General features: G+C 40.7%; 1 protein-coding gene across 2 annotated transcripts; it reads right to left on the bottom strand.

Moving 5' to 3' along the window:
• Positions 1-1,192: 1,192 nt before the first annotated feature.
• Positions 1,193-23,204, bottom strand: LOC110530417 (solute carrier family 22 member 7). Of its 2 annotated transcripts, none has more exons than XM_036986762.2 (12): positions 23,104-23,204; positions 17,020-17,195; positions 15,989-16,405; positions 15,125-15,228; positions 14,875-15,029; positions 14,496-14,664; positions 13,706-13,829; positions 11,394-11,503; positions 9,256-9,470; positions 8,828-8,936; positions 8,163-8,375; positions 1,193-1,586 (listed from the first exon to the last, which is right to left on the bottom strand). In XM_036986762.2, the coding sequence occupies exons 3-12, from the start codon at positions 16,364-16,366 to the stop codon at positions 1,508-1,510; spliced, it is 1,656 nt and encodes a 551-aa protein (XP_036842657.1). In that variant the 5' UTR covers positions 16,367-16,405; positions 17,020-17,195; positions 23,104-23,204; the 3' UTR covers positions 1,193-1,507. The 2 variants fall into 2 exon arrangements, with proteins under 2 accessions (XP_036842657.1, XP_036842641.2); XM_036986746.2 differs by lacking the exon at positions 23,104-23,204 and adding an exon at positions 16,653-16,745 and having other exon boundaries at positions 17,020-17,413.
• Between the last annotated feature and the right edge of the window lie 1,082 nt (positions 23,205-24,286).

Raw genomic sequence — 24,286 nt, 5'->3', positions numbered from 1 at the left:
AGAACCACATTAAAGCTACAGTTTGGGATTTGGGAAGCTATTCAATGGTTATTTCAATTATTTATATCTATTTACCCATTGGTTTTTGAAGAATCCAACTTTTAAATGACTTATAAGGTTAGCACAACTGTCTGTCTTTATCATAACCCAAAATATATGGTGCTATTACTGCATTACAATTCTGTAAATAAACAATGTATAACCACAAACCATGGTTTTTATCTGAGGGTCTGTCTGTCGACTCCATCTCCCTAGTGTGAGCTGAGCATCTGAGTCTAGTACTAAGACCCTATGGCTAAATGTGGTGCATGACAACTCTGCAGTCATTTATCTGTTTGTAATGATTACTATGTTCCAGCAGAGGGCCACAGCTCAGCGATGATTAAGTGTATTGGGTGAAAACGAGTTCATATACAGAATAATAGTCTGTCTGCCACTGAGGGAGACATGTTTACACCAACAGCAGCAGGAAGAGAGTTAGAAACAGGGATGTCTAAGTAGATCATAGGCAGCCAGCAGTAAAGTCATTCTCTTTGGTGCCTTGGTCCTTGACACATTTACACTCAGACACATAACCACACATGGCTCCTCATCTCTTACTGTCACTCTCCCTCCTCTTTCTCACCTCTTTAGCAGACTATGGTACCCACCTTTGAGAAACACAAAATGAAGAAACAGACATAGGGGCCCTGTTCACTTATAAGAGAATAGCCCTGCCTGAGACATGTACGCCGAATTGTCTCCCTTGGAACAAAACAAATGTATCTTGGTTCTAATAGATCAAATGACATTTAAGGAGAATATCACAGTTTTTATCCCCTTCACTTTGTGTTTCAGGAAATGCTCCATCAGCACTATTCACCTATGTTCTCCTACCCTTGTATATATGCCCAAATATACAGTAGGTTTAAAATCATTTGAAAGTTGTTAGCTGAAGAGGTTTTTAAAGATGTTCTGCTTGTCCTTGTTTGATCCAGCATTGCACTCATAGTGTTTGTAATATTGTGTAGAGCTCTTGTTGAGTGAGAAACACTCCTGGCTGTATGAACATGTCTGCCTCCCCACTGAAGATGACATCAGGGTTCAATTCCTGACTCCAGCCTTTCTCCACCATGTCTACTTACCCATCTCTTTCTACAACTTTCTACTGAAGTATCAACATTATGAAACAAACCAGTGTTGGAAACCTGTGTCCGTGCAATATATAAATATTTATTGAATGTGAATACTGATGTAGCCTATAGTTTGAACGTGACGTCACTTCAAATACTGTATATCAACCACAGAGACAAGAGATTGGCTACAGAACCTACAAGGTGCATGCTACACGTTCCACTGGAATTGGTTTATTACAGAAGCAATGGTAGAATTACAAACTCAGCATGCTATAGCCACTCTGTACAACAGTTCTGAAGTCAGAAATATCATACTCTTGGAACAGTTTGAAACTTGTGTACAGTATGTGGCCCTAAACAATAACACCTATGCAGTTCATTAAATGTCTCAGTCACTGATCCAGCTCATTATTTTTCTGTGACTTCAGCAGGACCTCAGTTTTCTCCAGCGGTGAGACAAAGATGGGATTTCTGGAGAGAGAAGGACAATTTTTTGTTTATGTACATACCAGTCAAAAGTTTGGACACACCTACTCATGCAAGGGTTTCTCTTTATTTTTTACTATTTTCTACATTGTTGAATAATAGTGGAGACATCAAAGCTATGAAATAACACATATGGACTCATGAGTAACCCAAAAAGTGTTAAACAAATAAAAATAGATCTTCTATTTGAGATTCTTCAAAGTAGCCAAGTAGCCCTTTGCCTTGATGACAGCTTTGCACACTCTTAACACTCTTAACACTCTTAACACTTGCACACTCTTTGCACACTCTTAACAATCTCTCAACCAGCTTCACCTGGAATGCTTTTCCAACCAGTTTTGAAGGAGTTCCCACATATGCTGAGCACTTGTTGGCTGTTTTTCCCTCAATCTGTTGTCCAACTCATCTCAAACCATCTCAATTGGGTTGAGGTCAGGTGATTGTGGAGGCCAGGTAATCTAATGCAGCACTCCATCACTCTCCTTCTTGGTCAAATAACACTTACACAGCCTAGAGGTGTGTTAGGTCATTGTCCTATTGAAAAACAAATTATAGTCCCACTAAGAGCAAACCAGATGGAATGGTGGATCGCTACAGAATACTGTGGTAGCCATGCTGATTGTGTGCCTTGAATTCTAAATAAATCACAGGCGGTGTCACCAGCGAAGCACCCCCACACCATCACACCTTCTCGTCCATGCTTCATGGTGGGAACCACACATGCGGACATCATCCGTTCACCTACTCTGCGTCTCACAAAGAAAATTTGGACTCATCAGACGAAAGGACAGACTTCCACCAGTCTAATGACCATTGTTAGTGTTTCATCTTATTGGTGTCCTTTAGTAGTGGTTTCTTTGCAGCAATTCGACCATGAAGGCCTGATTCACACAGTCTCCTCTGAACAGTTGATGTTGAGATGTGTCTGTTACTTGAGCTCTGTGAAGCCTTTATTTGGGCTGACATTTCTGAGTCTGGTAACTCTAATGAACTTATCCTCTGCCTTAGAGGTAACTCTGGGTCTTCCTTTCCTGTGGAGGTCCTCAAGAGACAGCTTCATCATAGCGCTTGATGGTTTTTGCGACTGCACTTGAAGAATCTTTCAAAGTTGTTGAAATTTTACGTATTGACTGACCTTCATGTCTTAAAGTATTGATGGATTGTCGTTTCTCTTTGCTTATTTGAGCTGTTCTTGTCATAATATGGACTTGGTCTTTTACCAAATAGGGCTATCTTCTGTATACCACCTGTGGTCATCAGCGAAATGGGACACACCTGGGCTCTGGTGTGTCCCGGGGATAAATACACCTTTCCCCCATTCATTGAAGAGACTCTCCACCCTCTGGGGAGCCAGGCCCAGCCAATCAGAATGAGTTTTTCCCCACAAAAGGGCTTTATTACATACCGAAATACACCTCAGTTTCATCAGCTGTCCGAGTGGCTGGTCTCAGACGATACAGCAGGTGAAGAAAACAGGACCCACCGGTCCTGGGCTGGCGTGGTTATACGTGTTCTGCAGTTGTGAGGCTGGTTGGACATATTGCCAAAGACAAATGAATATTCAATTCTCTGTCATCAGCTCTGGTGGACATTCCTGCAGTCAGCATGTAAATTGCACGCTCCCTCAAAACTTGAGACATCTGTGGTATGTGTGTGACAAAACTGCACATTTTAGAGTGGCCTTTTATTGTCCCCAGCACAAGGTGCACCTGTGTAATGATCGTGCTGTTTAATCAGCTTGTTGATATGCCACACCTGTCAGGTGGATGGATTATCTTGGCAATTTGATTATCTAGGGTCAATTTGTTATATTTGGAGTACTTCTCCTGTCCTATCCGGTGTCCTGTGTGAATTTAAGTATGCTCTCTCTAATTCTCTCTTTCTCTCTTTCTTTCTCTCTCTCAGAGGACCTGATCCCTAGGACCATGCCTCAGGACTACCTGACATGATGACTCCTTGCTGTCCCCAGTCGACCTGGCCGTGCTGCTGCTCCAGTTTCAACTGTTCTGATTGTGATTATTATTATTTGACCATGCTGGTCATTTATGAACATTTGAACATCTTGGCCATGTTCTGTTATAATCTCCACCCGGCACAGCCAGAAGAGGACTGGCCACCCCACATAGCATGGTTCCTCTCTAGGTTTCTTCCTAGGTTTTGGCCTTTCTATGGAGTTTTTCCTAGCCACCGTGCTTCTACACCTGCATTGCTTGCTGTTTGGGGTTTTAGGCTGGGTTTCTGTACAGCACTTTGAGATGTCAGCTGATGTACAAAGGGCTATATAAATACATTTGATTTGATTTGATTTAGACTGTATGTTAACTCAGCAAAAAAAGAAACTTCCCTTTTTCAGGACCCTGTCTTTCAAAGATAATTTATAAAAACCAAAATAACTACACAGATCTTCATTGTAAAGTGTTTAAACACTGTTTCCCATGCTTTTTCAATTAACTATAAACAATTAATGAACATGCACCTGTGGAACGGTCGTTAAGACACTAGTAGCTTACAGACGGTAGGAAATTAAGGTCACAGTTATGAAATCGTAGGACACTGAAGAGGCCTTTCTACTGACTCTGAAAAACACCAAAATAAAGATGCCCAGGGTCCCTGCTCATCTGTGTGAACGTGCCTTAGGCATGCTGCAAGGAGGCATGAGGACTGCAGAGGTGGCCAGGGCAATACATTGCAATGTTGGTACTGTGAGAGGGTCTGTCATGGTCTGGAGTGGTGTGTTACAGCATCATCGGACTGAGCTTGTTGTCATTGCAGGCAATCTCAACGCTGTGCATTACAGGGAAGACATCCTCCTCCCTCATGTGGTACCCTTCCTGCAGGCTCATCCTGACATTACCCTCCAGCATGACAATGCCACCAGCCATACTGCTCGTTCTGTGCAGGATTTCCTGCAAGACAGGAATGTCAGTGTCCTGACATGGCCAGTGAAGAGCCTGGATCTCAATCCCATTGAGCACATCTGGGACCTGTTGGATCGGAGGGTGAGGGTTAGGGCCATTCCCCCCAGAAATGTCCGGGAACTTGCAGATGCCTTGGTGGAAGTGTGGGGTGACATCTCACAGCAAGAACTGGCAAATCTTAATGCAGCTGGTGGCCACACCAGATGCTGACTGTTACTTTTGATTTCAACCCCCCTCCCCTTTTTTCAGGGTCACATTATTCAATTTCTGTAAGTCACATGTCTGTGGAACTTGTTCAGTTTATGTCTCAGTTGTTGAATCTTGTTCTGTTCATACAAATATTTACACATGTTAAGTTTTCTGTAAATAAACACAGTTGACAGTGAGAGGACGTTTCTTTTTTTGTTGAGTTTATGTATGTATCAAGGTGACATCTAAATGGTTATCAATATTACTTATTTCTTGTGTAGGCTACAATCCTACTTGAAATAAAATCATGTGAGAGATAAAAATTTCCACTTATCTACCACCGGCAACAAGACTATGATATCCAGTAGGAAGCACTTCAAGTCAGCTGGCACAACACTGGAGCACTGACTGCCTGCTTAAAGCCAATTCATGCTTGATCTGAAAATGTGGTCGGAGGCTCCGTATGAAGGGTGTGACACAATTCTGGAGCTTCCAGAGGCATGCTGTGGCCAAATTGAGCTCTGTAGCGCATCTCCGTGCGCCTCCCAAATTGTGTAACAATGTGGAGGGCCCCATATAGCTCCGTATTGACATGATTGTTTGGTGGGAGGTCCTGTATAAACACTAACTCACTTCCTCTACAACTTCCTTCACAACAGCTCTGCTCTGCTCAGCGAAGCTCAAGAAGTATAAATGCCCTGACTTCTGCAGAGGACGTACAATGCTGTATGGCAACTGCAGAAGTCAGATTTACCATGCAGAGCCTTTTAATATCGACTCGTAGTGCAGCCCAATCAGCCACGCAAACAGTCTTGAGTGACAACAAAGCTGCCCAATTAGCTGATTCTCTTTTCATACGCCCACTCCTTTCAACATATCCACTCACGCATACTCCTGTCACCATATTGGGGTGACGCTACCCATACTCCTGTTGCCATATTGAGCTGCAGCTACCCATACTCCTGTTGCCATATTGAGCTGCAGCTACCCATACTCCTGTTGCCATAATGGGGTGAAGCTACCCATACTCCTGTTGCCATAATGGGGTGAAGCTACCCATACTCCTGTTGCCATATTGAGCTGCAGCTACCCATACTCCTGTTGCCATATTGAGCTGTAGCTACCCATACTCCTGTCGCCATATTGGGGTGAAGCTACCCATACTCCTGTTGCCATATTGGGGTGAAGCTACCCACACTCCTGTTGCCATATTGAGCTGCAGCTACCCATACTCCTGTTGCCATATTGAGCTGTAGCTACCCATACTCCTGTCGCCATATTGGGGTGAAGCTACCCATACTCCTGTTGCCATATTGGGGTGAAGCTACCCATACTCCTGTTGCCATATTAGGGTGAAGCTACCATTACTCCTGTTGCTATATTAGGGTGAAGCTACCCATACTCCTGTTGCCATATTAGGGTGAAGCTACCCTTACTCCTGTTGCTATATTAGGGTGAAGCTACCCATAGTCCTGTTGCCATATTAGGGTGAAGCTACCCTTACTCCTGTTGCTATATTAGGGTGAAGCTACCCTTACTCCTGTTGCCATATTAGGGTGAAGCTACCCTTACTCCTGTTGCCATATTGGGCTGCAGCTACCCATATTTGCATGGGTAGCTGCAATAAAACGCACAGGGCTGAGCTGTTTTGTACTGGATTGCATGGTTTAGTCCTGCTCTATGCAACTGTAGGCCTAAACTTGTCAGCTATTGTGTTCATTGATTAATTGCAGTTAATCATTTTGGATGGAAAAAGTCTAGGTAACAAATGGGCTATAAATACCACTGTTTACCCTGGCTAGAGGGACAGGGTGCATAGAAGGCTAGACTATGCAGTTGCTGTTGTTAGTAGCCTACAGTTGATCAGACTGAAAAATATGATATTTTTCATACAATAAAACATGTCAGATTGCTAATGTTTAGGTGTAGGGTGCTACATTTATGGAATAGTTTTTGCTTGTGTCTGTCAGGAGTGATGTGTTATCACACTTGTTTAACAAATTCCGGAGGAAAGCAGAGAGCGCGCCTTGAGCTTTGTGCTTGTGCCCGTCTTGCATGACTTACGATTTCCGTGAATCTGATTGGTCAAGACATGCAAAGAGCCTGCAACAGCACTTTGATGTAAGGGACAGAGAAATTGAGTTGACAAATCGGTCTAAAGAACAACCCTATGCCTGTCTTTTTAATGCATCAATATATTTTATAAAACTAAATCAAACTGATAGAAAAGTGCTGTTGCAAATCCCTTGCAAAAAAAGATTGCAGTTTTGAAACTGCAGTAAAAGTGCAGTAACTTCATTCAACTATGGTATTTTGGACGCAGTATTTGCAGAATAACTGCAGTTATACTGCACTCTGACTGCAAGGGATGCCGCCTCATACCATCTTTTCCTGACGGCCCTGGTAGACAGTGGTGTAAAGTAACTAAGTACAAATACTTTGAAGTACGAACGTTGTACATACTATTTCAATTTGTTGACTACTTTTACTTTTACTCCCCTATTTCCATAGAAAGCATGTACTTTTTACTCCCATATATTTTCCCTGACACCTAAAAGTACTCGTTACATTTAGAATGCTTGGACAAGAAAATGGTCCAATTCAAGCACTTATCATGAGAACATGTGGTCATCCAGTTTCAACTGTTCACCCGACGTGCTACCTGTCCCTGCTGTTTTGATAGAGATACTGTGAATGATCGGCTATGAAAAGCCAACTGACATTTACTCCTGAGGTGCTGACCTGTTGCACCCTCTACAACCACTGTGGTTATTATTTTTTGACCCTGCTGGTCATCTATGAACATTTGAACATCTTGGCCATGTTCTGTTATAATCTCCACCCGGCACAGCCAGAAGAGGACTGGCCACCCCTCATAGCCTGGTTCCTCTCTAGGTTTCTTCTTAGGTTTTGGCCTTTCTAGGGAGTTTTTCCTAGCCCCCGTGCTTCTACTCCTGCATTGCTTGCTGTTTGGGGTTATAGGCTGGGTTTCTGTACCACACTTTGTGACATCAGTTGATTTAAGAAGGGCTTTATAAATACATTTGATTGATTGATTGCTCCCTGCTGCCTCTGATCTGGCAGACTTACTAAACACAAATGCTTTGTTTGTAATTGATGTATGAGAATTATTGTTCCCCTGGCTATCCGTAAATAAATCAAAAACAAGAAAATCGTGCCATCTGTTTTGCTTAATATAAGGAATTTGAAATTATTTATTGAAATTACGTTTACTTTGGATACTTAAGTATATTTAAAAACAAACACTTTTAGACTTTTACCCAAGTAGTATTTTATTGGGTAAATATCACTTTTACTTGAGTCATTTTCTGTTAAGATATCTTTACTTTTACTCAAGTATGACCATTTGGTACTTTTTCCACTACTGCTGGTATATACTGTAACAGCGGGTTACAAATTACACTGACAATCTTTGTGAAGTCGGCTGGGTTACCTTTTTTTTGTTTGTTCAATATCCTCAATGGTCTCTGGCAGCCTTGCATTGTGGGTTTCTGGGAGAAGGAAGGCCACCAGACCAGAAAGAATGGACACACAACAGATGATGACTTCAGGGAGGGGCTTCCACACGTCCTCCAATAGAATGATGAGGGGTGCTATGGACACGCCCAACCGAGCCATGAAGTTATTGTAACCCAACCCATTTTGTCTGTTAGGGGGAAAATGTTGATAGTGAGACTCAGAAAACTACTGCTGAGACTGAAGCTGTCCTAATATGGACACCGTACATTGCATTCCACAGGTCTCCCTTGAAAAATAGGTATTTTGACCTCAATGGGACAACATGGTAAAATAAAGGTAACATTTCTTTTATTTTTGTTAGTAATTTTTGTTATGCGCCTGAGCAACTCTCACAGCTCCCCTGGCGCACTCTTTGCTGATAAATACTTTGTTGAGGGAAAATGTACTTGATACGATTGTGATGTGTTGTTGTCTCACCTAGCTATCTTAAGATGAATGCACTAATTGTCAGTCGCTCTAGCTAAGATCGTCTGCTAAATTACTAAAATGTCAATGTAAAATGTTAAATAAAGCATGCTTCAGTTTGAAGAAATGAACTCTAATAGTGTTTCAATGTGAAAATGCTCCGGTAAATCTGACCTCACGACCGTAGGGTAGAGTTCAGCCGTATACAAGATGACAGTGGTGAAGGAGGCCTCTGATAGGCCTTTCCCAAGCACAGCGACGATGGTGCGAACATGCCACTGACCTGAACAGAGGAACAAAACAACAGATCCTGAGGATAAGACTGTCATCTCTCAAACACTGATGAAAAAAAGGCAAAATAATAAACATTCCTTTACTGTCCAATTTACTCCACATAATCATCTAGGTATTCATTTTGGGTTGCACTTTATTATAAACGTTCATAAGCATTTATAACCTTTTATACAATATTAATACATATATATTTCTTTATTCATATAATTTCTTTGCATATAGGCATTATAAGCATTATAATTCATAATTAATATACAACCTTTATGATCATTTATAAAGCAATAATAATGGCCTATTTATGTAGTCACCTTTGGGCACAAAGATGTTGATGGCGATGCAGGTTCCCGTTAGCAGAAGAGTGCCTGCCTGGCAGTGTTTCCGACCAATGGTATCGAGACAGAAGTAGACGACCATCTTGGCGGGCACCTCGATGGCAGAGTAGATAAAGTGGGTGAGGTAGACATTCAGGCCAAACCCTGTAATGTTTAAACTGATCCCATAGTATGTTGAGGCCACCCCATACCTGTGAGGAGAGAACACAATGAGATCTACGTTGTGTTTGTCATAAGTTGCACCTCTGTCACTCGGTCGCATCATGCCATTGTTATGAACGTTCTCAAGCCGCCCTCTATAGCAGTGCCCTAAAGTCATGATAAGCCCAGTCATTCTGGGAGGCTAATGACTGTTTAGTCTAAATTACACTATCGTGACTGGAAATATGATGACATTACCAAAGTAGTCAATGAGGTATACATTATGTTTGACTTGATAAAGATAAAAGATAACTCACAGACACATAAGGACACTTTCTACAGAAAAGGATTAATCAAGAGCTCTATCCAATCAGATCTGCTTTCGCCGACATCCGCATTGCAGGGGTGTCAGAGGTGGAACTGCGTTAGACCTGTCAAATCCACAAGTGGCTTCCGGCATTATACCTAAAGCGGACATTGCCATTGGCTGCCTTAACAGAAATCCCATGCAGCCTTGTTTACAAGTTCAAACACTGGAATGTGAGATGTAATTTACACTTGATAAAAATCTTCATTACTTAGTGTTATAATTTTTCCACTTGAGCATAATTATTTCCATATAGCCTACACTTTCTTGTTCTAATCTTCTAACGTGAGTGGGGCGGTTGTGGCTTCGTGACAATCATTGCAAGGGCAGCTACTCACGATTTTACATCACTAAAACTAGTCCACCTCTGACTCTGCCAAAACATCAGCTATGCAGGTGTGTGCTATCACTGGTTAATGTTTGATCTAATTGAATCTAGGCCTAAAACTAGTCCTGTATTAAGAAGCACTTTCAATGGAGATTCTTCATTGGTTTGTGTACTGTATGGGCCGCAAACCAGTCTATGCAGTACCGGTCCATACAGTCCAAACCAGTCCATACAGCCCAAACCAGTCTATACAGCCCCAAACCAGTCTATACAGTACCGGTCTATATAGCCCAACCAGTCCATACAGTCCAAACCAGTTCAAACCAGTCCATACAGCCCCAAACCAGTCTATACAGTACCGGTCCATACAGCCCAAATCAGTCTATACAGTACTGCAAACCAGTTCATACAGCCCCAAACCAGTCTATACAGTACTGCAAACCAGTCCATACAGCCCCAAACCAGTCCATACAGCCCCAAACCAGTCCATACAGTACATACAAATAGACACAAAACTGTGTAATGATTTGTGACAGATATGAGACCAGGGGTACTCACCACACTATGCCTGTTATTAGAGCCAGAAATACTCACCACACTATGCCTGTTATTAGAGTCATAAATACTCACCACACTATGCCTGTTATTAGAGTCATAAATACTCACCACACTAAGCCTGTTAGTAGAGCCATAAATACTCACCACACTATGCCTGTTATTAGAGCCATAAATACTCACCACACTATGCCTGTTATTAGAGTCATAAATACTCACCACACTATGCCTGTTATTAGAGTCATAAATACTCACCACACTATGCCTGTTATTAGAGTCATAAATACTCACCACACTAAGCCTGTTAGTAGAGCCATAAATACTCACCACACTATGCCTGTTAGTAGAGCCAGAAATACTCACCACACTATGCCTGTTATTAGAGTCATAAATACTCACCACACTATGCCTGTTATTAGAGTCATAAATACTCACCACACTAAGCCTGTTATTAGAGCCATAAATACTCACCACACTATGCCTGTTATTAGAGCCAGATATACTCACCACATTATGCCTGTTATTAGAGTCATAAATACTCACCACACTATGCCTGTTATTAGAGCCAGAAATACTCACCACACTATGCCTGTTATTAGAGTCATAAATACTCACCACACTATGCCTGTTAGTAGAGCCAGAAATACTCACTACACTATGCCTGTTATTAGAGCCAGAAATACTCACCACACTATGCCTGTTATTAGAGTCATAAATACTCACCACACTATGCCTGTTAGTAGAGCCAGTCTTCTCATCTTTGGGGTCCTCACCAGGTCCAGGTAGGAGTAGGTCTTGTTATGGTTGTCCGTGCCAACCACATCAGACAGGTGCTAAGCAGTATGGGAGAGAGGCTAAGTTAGTTTATTTTAATTATTTGACCAGGTAAGTTGACTGAGAAAACATTCTCATTTAGAGCATGGGGAATAGTTACAGGGGAGATGAATGAGCCAATTGTAAACTGGGGATGATTAGGTAACGGTATGAGGGGCAGAGTGGGAATTTATCCAGGACACTGGGGTTAACACCCCTACTCTTATGATAAGTGCCGTGGGATTTTTAGTGACCACAGAGAGTCAGGACACCCATTTAACATCCCATCCAAAATACAGCACCCTACACAGGGCAATGGTAGTTATTTTTTAGACCAGAGGAAAGGGTGCCTCCCACTGGCCCTCCAACAGCATCTGGTCTTCCATCCAGGGACCAACCCTGCTTAGCTTCAGAAGCAAGGCAGCAGTGGGATGCAGGGCGGTATGCTGCTGGCTTGGGATAGTTAGTTCCAGTGTGTTACATTTATGGCTATTGTATCCTCCACATACAGTACCAGTCAAAAGTTTGGACACACCTACTCATTCCAGGGGTTTTCTTTATTTGTACTATTTTCAACATTGTAGAATAATAGTGAAGACATCAAAACGATGAAATATCACATATGGAATCATGTAGTAAAAAAATAAGTGTTAAATCAATCAAAATATATTTTCTATTTGAGATTCTGCAAAGTAGCCACCCTTTGCCTTGATGACAGCTTTGCACACTCTTGGCATTCTCTCAACCAGCTTCACCTGGAATGCTTGTCCAACTGTATTGAAGGAGTTCCCACATATTCTAAGCACTTGTTGGCTGCTTTTCCTTCACTCTGCGGTCCATCTCATCCCAAACCATCTCATTTGGGTTGAGGTTGGGTGATTGTGGAGGTCAGGTCATCTGATGCAGCACTCCATCACACTCCTTCTTGTTCAAATAGCCCTTACACAGCCTGGAGGTGTGTCGGGTCATTGTCCTGTTGAAAAATAAATGATAGTCCCACTAAGCGCAAAGCAGATGGGATGATGTATTGCTGCAGAATGCTGTGGTAGCCATGCTGTTTGTGTGCCTTGAATTCTAAATAAATTACAAACGGTGTCACCAGCAAAGCACCCCCTCCCCTTCACACCTCCTCTTCCATGCTTCACGATGGGAACCACACATACGGAGATCATCCATTCACCTACTCTGCATCTCACAAAGACACGTCTGTTGGAACCAAAAATCTCAAATTTGGAGTCATCAGACCAAAGGACAGATTTCCACTGGTCTAATGTCCATGTTTATGTTTCTTGGCCCAAACAAATCTCTTCTTCTTATTGATGTCCTTTAGTAGTGGTTTATTTGCAGCAATTCGACCATGAAGGCCTGATTCACGCAGTCTCCTCTGAACAGTTGATGTTGAGATGTGTCTGCTCCTTGAACCATGTGAAACATTTATTTGGGCTGCAATTTCTGAGGCTGGTAACTCTAATGAACTTAACCTCTGCAGCAGAGGTAACTCTGGGTCTTCCTTTCCTGTGGAGGTCCTCGAGAGCCAGTTTCATCATAGCGCTTGATGGTTTTTGCGACTGCACTTGAAGAAATTTTCAACGTTCTTGAAATTTTACGGGTTGACTGACCAATGATGGACTGTCGTTTCTCTTTGCTTATTTGTGTAGTTCTTGCCATAATACGGACTTTGTCTTTTACTAAATAGGGCAATCTTCTGTACACCACCCCTACCTTGTCACAACATAATTGATTGGCTCAAACGCATTAAGAAGAAAATAAATTCCACAAATTAACTTTAACAAGGCACACCTGTTAATTGAAATGCATTCTAGGTGACTACCTCATGAAGCTGGTTGAGAGAATGCCAATAGTGTGTCATCAGGGCAAAGGGTGGCTACTTGAAGAATCTCAAATATAAAATATCAAATGCATTTTGATTTGTTTAACACTTTTTTGGTTACTACATGATTCCATATGTGTTATTTCATAGTTTTGATGTCTTCACTATTATTCTTCAATGTAGAAAATAGTAAAAAATTAAGTTAAGCCCTTGAATTAGTAGGTGTGTCCAAACTTTTGACTGGTACTGTATATTTGTGCTTCAAACCTATGCTCTTTCTAACACCTCATAACTGTAATAAAGCTGTATAAATGATCGCATGCCATGCGCATTTTTGAATAAGAGTAAATATTAGCAGTAAATACTAGCAACTGAAAATTGTTGCATTTACCTCAAGTTTGATTTTGGACGTGAAGTCCTTTCTGTTGTTAAAACGAGCACATTTCTCCAGGTAAAGATGGGCTCTTTCCACTTTGCCATTGGCTATGAGCCACCTGGCAGACTCAGGGAGCCACCTGCAGTGATGATGAACCATTACAATGGGTCAAAGCACAATAATAACAATTTCCCTGCATAATGTAGTGAATTTGGAGTGTAGCCTCAAATCCTGACTCGAACTTGGGTTCCTGTGACTCGTCCAACACTTCAACTGTTATGCCAAGAAGTGGGCCGACCCTCTTGAAGAGGTCACTAAGGACCTTGTCCTAAGGTCACTACAACACTGTAGTGAACTATATTTAAGCAATAAGGCCCGAGGGTGTGTGGTATAGAGAGTGCCTGAATACAGCCCTTAGTCGTGGTAAATTGGCCATACAACACAAACCACAGAGGTGCTTTATTGCTATTATAAACTGGCTTCAAATGTAACTAGAACAGTAAAATATACATGTTTTGTCATACCCGTGGTATGTGGCCTCATATACCATGGCTTTCAGCCAATCAGCATTCAGGGCTCGAACCACCCAGTTTATATTATACAGTAGTATACTGTATGTGATGCAAAATTTGGAATGTGCATTATTCAGGTGAGTTCTTCTACACCATGGTGGTGGCTGGTTACACATGTATAGTTATGCATCTTCGTCTGCATCTTGTACCATGCTGTATCAAAAACATGTCAAATCCAGATATCCATTGATATGTTTAGGATATGGTCCGGATATCACCCAGTGTATTCTTACCACCAAGTGATGATAGCCAAGCCCAGGGGTGCAGAGACAGCTATCATTAGCATCCGCCAATCATTCACTTGATACGCAATGCCCGCTAGCATCATGTTGCCAAACGACCAGGCCATGCTGCCCGTTATACCTATTAAAGCCCGGTGCTTAATGTCCACCCACTCCACACCTTGAAAGAATGTAAATAGAGTTAAAAAATGTTGTTGGGTTTCACTTTACATAAAGTTTATCTTATACCTCTGTAACAACACTAACTACGCTATTAAATACACTGTATTAACATGTTGTTAGGTAATACTTTCCTAACTGCATTTCATTAAATTGCTTAGCAATGGAGTCAAACATTTTGTTCATATGAAATCTATAGAGCTTAGCTTACTGAGAACGGTCGAGATGATGCTGATGCCTGTAAGTCCAAAGCCAGTAAAGAATCTCATCACTCCGAACATGGTATAGGAGTTAGAGAATGCACTGGCAAATCCAAATACCATGGATATGGTATAGGACACCAATAGCATAGGCTTCCTCCCAAACCTGGAAAAGAGCATTCAAGAAACATAGCCACAAATAAATAATTCAATGTATAAAGAAAGAATGTAGATATCAGGTATTGGGGTAAAATGACCTACTTGTCAGTGAGGGTACCAAAGGCTATAGCTCCAATCATCACGCCAACAAAGAAGATGGTGGCTGTGGCTTTATTCATGCCTTTTCTGTCACAGACAAGGTCCCACTTTATAGAAAGAGGAGCAATGATAGTGACAGTCAAGAAAGCATGAGTTCACAATTCCTATCATATGTACCAGTTGAAGTAGGATAATAATAATGATAATAGTATGTTACTTAAAGTGGGGACAATATCTAACCAGTGAAATTCTGATTGAATAAATGGGCACAGAATTGCATGTCATGTGGCTATAACAACAAACCAGGGAATTTGAAAATAATTGACTAACTCTGAGGGGTCTCATTTAAAACATTTTTCTCTCTTAATTGTCTTACAGAGTTTTCAATTTGGTTCTGTATTGTGTTCATGGTTCAAGACACTGTATAATTTGCTCAAATCCTTGGTTAATACAAAATGACATTAATCTGCTGGTCGTAGGTCGGGGGGCCAGAACATCATTATAATCATTAATGTACTGCAACGACCACAATTAAGACCAAACGGGCAAGACGTCTACATTTCATTTGGCAATATCATAATCGTTTCATACCTTCATTATATTGAGACAGGATCGATCACACACTGTTTGTCTCTCTATTTAATCAGTGGGATACTTGGGAATGGAAATGCCAACGTAAAATCATTTTAAGCTGAATTACGTTTTTATTTTTTTCTTAAGAATAAAATCGCTTGCAGGACGAATTTGGCCTGTTGCCTTCCTCTGCTATATTCCTTTTATCTTGTCAACCTTTGTAATTTGCTTTGGCCTTTGAACCATTACCATCAGCTATCCACCACTCAACTGATATCATTGGAAGTATTTTACCTCTGTTGCCATAGTGGATTTGAAGGTGCTGTTGTCATATGTCCATCCATTCTGACAGGGGACTGTAGCTAGATCACTGTTATTGGAGTTGGACAGGATGTGGAACTGGGGCTCTGGGAACATCTTACAGGAGCTTGGAGTTCCATCTTCCTGTACTGGAACGCTGACAGTCAGTCTCTGCTCCTGGGTCAGATTCCCAAAGAGGCTGCCATCATCCAGAGCGCTGAGGTCACAGTGGTGAGAGGGTACGGCGGCAATGAAGTTATTCAGCAGGAAGTGACACGGTAGTATCACTCGAGGGATACAGAGCAGAGTGACGATCAGCACCTGAAACCATCCACAGCCATCGATCTCCTCTAGAATGTTGTCAAACTTCATCCTCAAGCTTGGGCAAGAGGGTGATCCTTTGCAATACAGCTAAAAGTGGAAGACAATCAATGTAATTTAAACCTTGCAGAAAATTGACACATACCCCACTGTGTTGTTTGGGGGTGTAGAGCAAAACGGAGAACACAATCATAAAAGTGAGGTCATATTAGTTTGTAGCCCAAACGGTTCGCACACTACAGAAAGAAGTTGGCACATCAGCTTTACCGACTTCAGACGAGTTCCGTGGGCTTATGGGGGTTTTACCTTTCGGACCGTGGGCTTATGGGGGTTTTACCTTTCGGACGGACGTGAGACGACCGATTTTCGGGATTTCTCAGTCTGACAAACATTGCTGTAGCTCGGCCTCCTTCTATGCAGATGCGTAAGGCTGACAAATGTGGATGCGATGGATTGACATGCAGTCCATGCAAAAAATATATATATTTTAGCTTAAACTGACAGATTTTGATGGGGGTTTATTTTATTATGTTACTTAGATTGACACACACACACTCTTAAGGATTTAATTATAATCCACATAATAATTCACATTTCCTGTTGCTGCAGGATTATTTGCCTGCTGTAGCAAACTGGCTCAAATTAAGATCCTACATCTGTATTCATCCACGGAGCTTGAGAGGATTAAATCATTTAGGACTTACTTAGTAGAGGTCTTGGGTCCAGAGAGGGTGGGCGAGAGACTCTTCTGGCCAGTACTTCCCTCTAGCAGTGGAACCACAGACAACTCTCCCCACAGGATGAAGTCGTGAGTTCTAAGAGCTTCTGATGTCCTCTCTACTGGAAACACGTCCTTCTCAGGTAGAAACACCTCCACTGGCTTTCCAACAGAAGTATAAGTAGATAGGTCTCTAAGTCACCTTCGATAAGCTTTGAGGAAATATGTTCCCAGACCCCAGATAACCAAAATGGGAAACAAAGTTTATGCCACTTCCAGACTCAATCACACTCCCCCTCTCTCCCCACCTCCTGAACCCCTGCGCTGGGAGCAGAGTTCAGAAACTAGACTGTTGTGTTAGCTGACAGCTGGACCAGTGTGAGGCAAGCACATTGGCCAAGAGCTGAGCTGTTCTGATTGGAGAGGTGTGACAAACATTTTATAATTTGTTTATATAATATTTTTTTGTCACAACATATTGGTACGTTGATACACTGCTGACATTGTGCATAAGTCAATATAGTTCATTGTCCACACACACACAATGTTTTTCTTTTGAGTGTTTTCACATTCTTGTAATAAATATGCTGTGATACAGAAAAAAGTAGGTACTGACACTAAAGTCTCCTTTACACCTTGTGCTAACATGTGAGTTTTGTGATCTGATCAACATGATCCAATCACGATCTGATAAAGGTTTGTCACGTATTCACATTGTATTCAAATGTCTTTCTTATGCATTCACCGTGTTGGCATTGTTACCAGACTATCTGGTGCCTCTTTGCATGCAAATGAATTAGGACTGACTCAACTTAGATGGCTTAAACACACTTTTTTGCTACCATTCAAAATGTCTAAACTATAATTCATTTGCATTGCGGAATGCAGACTTCAAAACTAAACTCAAATCATTGCCACAAAACTTACAGAATGTTCAAACTGAAAAATGTTGAGAGCTTAAAAACCCATTATATGGCTTATGATCATATAGTACTTACTATAGCTTACTATACTAGCCCACTATAACCCACTATAATAACTCCAAGACTAGAAACCACCCCAAAATAAGTCACAATACTAATACAAAGCCTATGAAAACCCTATTACTACCATTACTACTTCTACCATTACTACTGCCGTTACTACCACTAATACCACAACTAATACTATTTCACAACCATACATACTCCAAGACTAGCAAGCACACCACATTTACTTCAGTTAATGTTCTTTTCTAGTTGACAGATATTCTTTCAAAATAATACAAATGTATTTACTTTAAGACAATTACTGATGCCATATGTCAATGGTGGCACATGTCAATGATTTTAGAGGCCGGTACTAGGATGATTTAAAGGGTGTGAACATGCAGATATATATATAGATATACTGTATATCCTCAATTAAAATAATTTAATATACACTGAGTTTACAAAACATTAAAAACACCTTCCTAATATTTGGTTGCAATATTGACTTGCATTGAGTTCGTCGGGGCATGGACTCTACAAGGTGTTGAAAGCGTTCCATAGGGATGCTGGTCCATGTTGACTCCAGTGCTTCCCACAGTTGTGTCAAGTTGGCTAGATGTCCTTTGGGTTGTGGACCATTCTTGATACACACAAGGAACTGTGAGCGTGAAAAACCCAGCAGTGTTGTCGTTCTTGACACAAACTGGTGCGATTGGCACTTACTACCATACCCCGTTCAAAGACACTTCAATCTTTTGTCTTGCCCCTTCACCGTCTGAATGGCACACACACACAATCCATGTCTCTTGTCCCAAGGCTTCAAAATCCTTCTTTACCCTGTCTCCCCTGCTTCATCTACACTAACTGAAGTATATTTAACAAGTGACATCGATAAGGGATCATCGCTTCACTCTCAGTGTATATTCAATTTATACAAATATATTAACACACAAATATGAATCTGTAGTACGCATCAGATAAAAGTATGTTTGATCTCAAGCACTGTGTGTATGTTAACTCTGCTCTTCTCAGGAAGCTATGGGCCAATTTATCAAGGCTGTTTTAGTTTCCATTGAATATGTTTGACAATAAAAAAAATTTGAATGCACGTCAAGACCTACAGACACTGAAGTAATCGTCTAACTGAACTGAGGTTTCCATATTGACCATTGAGAATGTATGTGGTTCTGTGCTAAACAATGAGAATTTAGAGTACATGTTAATGTACGTTGAAATAATACAGTATACAGTAGGAGATGTAAAACTCTTGGTATGGTGTTCATTTGAATCCTTCTGTTGATGCATCATTAAAGAGGTTGAACCTGGAAGAACTGTCCGAGATTCCTTGAGTTGTATCCTCACTCCTTTACAAGTCGGACCTCATTATTTGGTCAACAGTAGTTTACTGTTTGCTTTATTCAGTGAATTTCGCTTGACATGCTCATGGACTATGGGATTGGATCAATGCTGCTTTTGTTCCACAGCCAAGGAGACACACAAATTACATGTTTGTCTTCAAAAGAGAACTTGTCTTTAGAAGAGTAAAAGGGTCCTGTATTCTTGAGTTCTAAATGAAACAGCTGCACACTCTCCTGTACTTCAAATACAATGTTTGGATGGATGTGTGCATTACTTTAGAACTAGCTATTTTATTAATCATCTGAAGCACTGCCAAGGATTGGATTTATTTCTTGGACAGCAGTTCCAAAATAGATTAAAAAAGAAGTTGATGGCCACTTGAACACCATGGTTACAGCCCTATGCTCTTCATTAGTACCTCTTAGGGCAGGGGGCCCAATCTACATTCAGCAGCTGGCGGAATTGTTTTCACAACATAATTATAAATCATTTGTAGACTGCAAATGTACTGCAAGTAGCACAAACATCATTAGTATTTCACAAAAACATAATAATTTCAAACTTTTATTACATTTGGATAAGATCACACGTGTCTCAGATTTAATAAATTAAAATCACCTTGAGCAGATTTCCTGGCGTTTTACATTCTCCTTTGTCCAACAACAATAACAACAACAAATAATAATAATCATGTTTCCTTAGAACAGAGCTGAAGACACACATGGCAACAAAGCAGCACAACGGTTTTCAAGGCAGCTGTGTATTTCTGCAGATGTAGGCTAATTGTGTAGGCAGTAATACTACATACACGTAGCCTCCGGGAGTAGGGGTGCTGAGGGTGCTGCAGCACCCCCTAAGAAAAAAACAGAAAAAAACCTGCACCCCCCCAACCCCAAAGAATCTACCCACGGCCATGTACTGTACATACAGTAAACATTCCTAAGCAAGATTTGATAGAATCCGGACCCAAGTCTTATTATAGAACCACTCAAGTCAACCAGTTTGTTTGTATGACAGAGTTGACATATATGTGACTTGTTTCAGGAAAGTAGGAAAATGTCGTACCTCACTACTTCACAGGAGAGGCATTTGAACGTATTTTAAAAATATTTGCATCAAAATGTGTTTTTTTGTCAGAAATGCCTTCTGGAACGTGAACTTTCATGTGCCTTAATAACAACCGTGTGTGCCATCTGCAAATACAAATAGAATTGTTAAATTACGAGTTGGTTTAGTCACGGAAAAAGTCAGGAACCTTCCTGCTAGCCATGACTGGCTGAGATAATGGATGGGCTGGACATGCTGAGAGATGAGTTTGGATTGGTCAGTGATATAGCATGCCTCTGTCAATAATATGAGCTGGTTAGTATGTGTAGGTAATCCTTTCTAACGCGGAATTTTTGAAAGATATCACTTAGTAGAACTGCAAAAGTGTTGTTCTCCACTTTCTGGAGGACCGAGTTTTGAAATCAGTGGAATGCCTGATGGAATTAGAGTATGATAGCTAAGGAGATGGAGAAAATTCTGGCGTTTGATTGCAAATATGCAGAGGGAGTAAAAAAGGGAAGACAGAAGGCTGTTGTATAAAACACCTGTCTACGGATTACTAAATTCAAAACGTATAATATCTGAACATTTCTTCAAACTAATGGCAACTATGGCATCTGTGACAGAGAGGGAGAAGCGTCCTTCCATGTATATGGGTAAGATAGTCTAGCTAGCTACATTTTCAGATATTATACGTTTCGAATTTAGTCAGAAAGTCATTTTCATTTCAAGTTAAAGCGTAGTCAGCTAGCTAGCTAACGTTAAGCGTATGATCTGTGTAGTAATATTATTTGTATCTCAGAGCCATTTGCATTGCTAGTTATAGGCTAATGTAAGCTAGCTAGCTAACATTGAACCTGGCTGGTTAGCTACCTGCAGATTTGAGCTGGGTAGTAATGTTATGAGTTGGGATTATGGTTCATTGTTTAGCTAGCTAGCTACATGTCTAAACAAAAGACTCCACTATGTAAGTAACCATTTCACTACACCTTCTGTATCCTGTGCATGTGACAGATAAACTTAGATTTTATTTGATATAGTATGTGTTTACCAGAGACGGTAATGTGAAGAACATGACCTGCACCAAAGTCAAATTAGTACATAACGTTAGGCCAACGAGACAGTGTCCAAGCTCAAAAGTTCTCTGCTAGAATGCTCTGCTTTTATTTTGTCACACTCACAAACAAACGTAAGCTATTTTCTGTAATTGGCTCGCCATTCACTTGTAAACAATGATCTTGTTCTGTAATAATGAAGACAAATTAACTAAAGTGAAGACATTGCCAGCTATATGATATGGTCATTATTTGAACTGGCTAGCCAGCTAACTTAACATTAGCTAGCTAACAAGCTAGAAAAGAACCAAAACATTGTTTAGAAAGTAGCTTTTAGTTACCTGGTTTGTTAGATTGACATTATATTAAATTAATTTCCAAACAGATGGGTTTATTGGTGTTAAAATACACTAGTTATGCTATTTTGGACCACCAGGCTGCTGATGTCATGCAGCCTGTAGTTTTTGTGATTATACTTTTTCATAATGACAACGATAAGTTTGATGTCGGACGACAATAGAATGTTCATGATGTCACTGCGACAACTGTCGATAGCCGTAGTATAAACGGGGCAGCAGGTAGCCAGGTGGTTAGAGCGTTGGGCCAGTAACTGAAAGGTTTCTAGATCGAATCCCTGAGCTGACAAAGTAAAAAATCTGTTGTTTTGCCCCTGAACAAGGCAGTTAACCCACTGTTCTGTCATTGTAAATAAGAATTTGTTCTTAACTGACTTGCCTAGTTAAAAAAAAAACAGTCTTGAAATCTTTGGTTGTTTATTATATGGCCTCACATGTGAATCCTTAAAGAGATGGGTAGGGCTAAGGCTTAAGAGGGTGTGAAGGATGGTGTAGACAAAGAGCTCAGTAGGTTCACTAAATCATTCAAGGGCCATTTTCTCAAAAATGTGGTTACAAGTTTATCAACTTTCAAAGCAGAATTACTCTCCCATATTTACAATATGCTAGCTCTGAATCTCTACTTTTAGCCAATGTAAAAAAAACTATTTCAAATTTTGCTACACAAGACCGAATCGAGCCGGTCGGTCACATATGTAATATTTAACTGGTAATGCCCGAAAAGCCGGTGTTTGTTGGATATATTGGTACAAGTGTTCATCGATGGCCAGCAAATTGTGCCAATATATCCAACAAACCCCGGCTTCAAGGACATTACCACTTAAATATTACATATGTGACCAACCAACTCCTTCCACAAGATATAGTCCATACACAAGTCTAGGGTTGCTAGAGACGTGATCCTGTCGCTCGTTCTTTTTGTTCTGTATCTATGGACATGACCCAGTCGTTCGTTCTTTTTGTTCTGTATCTATAGACGCGACCCAGTCAATAACTTTGAACTGAAGCTGGAAAGACTGCAAACTAGCTGCACTTAATTTCGTATGACCTTTTTTCAATTTACATTTCTTTGTATATATCCATAATAACTATGCCCCTACACATTCATTACTATGGGACAGTTGGACATCGAGTTTGAATATTGAAACAATGTTGCAAATGTCGGAGAGATAGACAGCAAGGTTTATACAAATCTCCCCTGTTGAAAACTAAACGTTAGTCTAAAAGAAATGTGAGATAATGTCTAGATGCTTTTTATAGTGGAGATCAAGTTTATAAATACCTGGCTGGGATGATGAGACAGTGGATTGCACAGTCAGATGGAACAGAGTAAAAATAGGAATTTAACGTCATAGATTTAGCTGGTGGTAACTTGTGGAATAGACTTTTAACCAATAAGCATTCAGGCTTAGACCCACCCGTTGTATAAATCTGTAATACATTTGTTCTGTACTGTAGACTTTGTACAAGTGTCTCTGGGTTTGCTATTTTAATCTTTAATCCTTTGGAAATGGGTAACTGAGGAGACTAATGTGCCAACTCACTTTGCCCCGAAAGAGAAGTGAGGCATGAAAGCAAGGAAGGGCATTGGGGCACACTGGCCACCGTTTAATTTAATCTTGTGCAATCAAATCAAAATCATGTAATATCGATGTACAATCAGGTCCAAAATGAACGGCACCCTTGACAAAGATGGGTAAAAAAGACTGCATAAAATAAATAATATAAATACTGAGCTACTAAGCAATTGTTCAGAAAAATTGATTTTGTTTAACAAGTAATGCATTTTCTCTCTCAAAGAAATAGGGGTAAAATTATTGGCACCCCTAAAGATTATTATAAATATAAACAAACAAAATAAAATCTGCATTAACATTCTACTTTTTTAAATGATTATTATCTTATGGAATGCGTTTTGGTCTTCCGTGGCTTCCTGTTTTACTGGGGTAGAAAAATGAAGCAACACGCATAGGAAAAAGCAAATAACTCACAAATGGTTATTGACCTTCATAAATCAGGTAATGGGTACTGGAACAGTGGTAATCTTGCCTGATATTGAATGCATGTGTATTTTTTTCCCCACGCAAAGTGAGGAAGATGGTTCTGGAGGCAAAGAAATGTCCAAGGGCCACAGCTGGAGAATTACAGAACTTGGTCACATCTTCGGGTCACCAAGTTTCCAAATCTACAATTTGACGCCATCTCCTTTGCCAATAGGCTCTTTGGAGCGGTTGCCAGAAAGACACTTTCATTGAGAGCAACCAACAAATGTAAATGCCTGGAGTTTGCTAAACGGCATTGGCACTTGGATTGGAACAGGCGCTATGGTCAAATAGAGCTCTTTGGCCTGGAAAGAAGGATACATATGCAGACCTACTCATACCTACTGTAAAATATGGTGGGGAAGCTTTGCTGTTACAGGGCTATTTTGCTTCCACCAGCTTGGAAAACCAATATGAATTATA

Source organism: Oncorhynchus mykiss, chromosome 1, assembly GCF_057628025.1.
Source record: "Oncorhynchus mykiss isolate SJ-2025 chromosome 1, ASM5762802v1, whole genome shotgun sequence".
Taxonomy (NCBI): Eukaryota; Metazoa; Chordata; class Actinopteri; order Salmoniformes; family Salmonidae; genus Oncorhynchus; species Oncorhynchus mykiss.
The sequence above is the reverse complement of the archived record's forward strand: the minus strand, read 5'-3'. Positions and strand labels throughout refer to the sequence as shown.

Excerpts from the sequence above, each read along its gene's own strand:
- LOC110530417 (XM_036986762.2), bottom strand. The coding sequence starts at position 16,366 with ATGAAGTTTGACAACATTCTAGAGGAGATCGATGGCTGTGGATGGTTT. Across the intron at positions 15,030-15,124 it reads TTTGGTACCCTCACTGACAA|GTTTGGGAGGAAGCCTATGC; the intron begins GTAGGTCATTTT and ends GCTCTTTTCCAG. Across the intron at positions 11,504-13,705 it reads CGTCCAAAATCAAACTTGAG|CACCTGTCTGATGTGGTTGG; the intron begins GTAAATGCAACA and ends CATACTGCTTAG.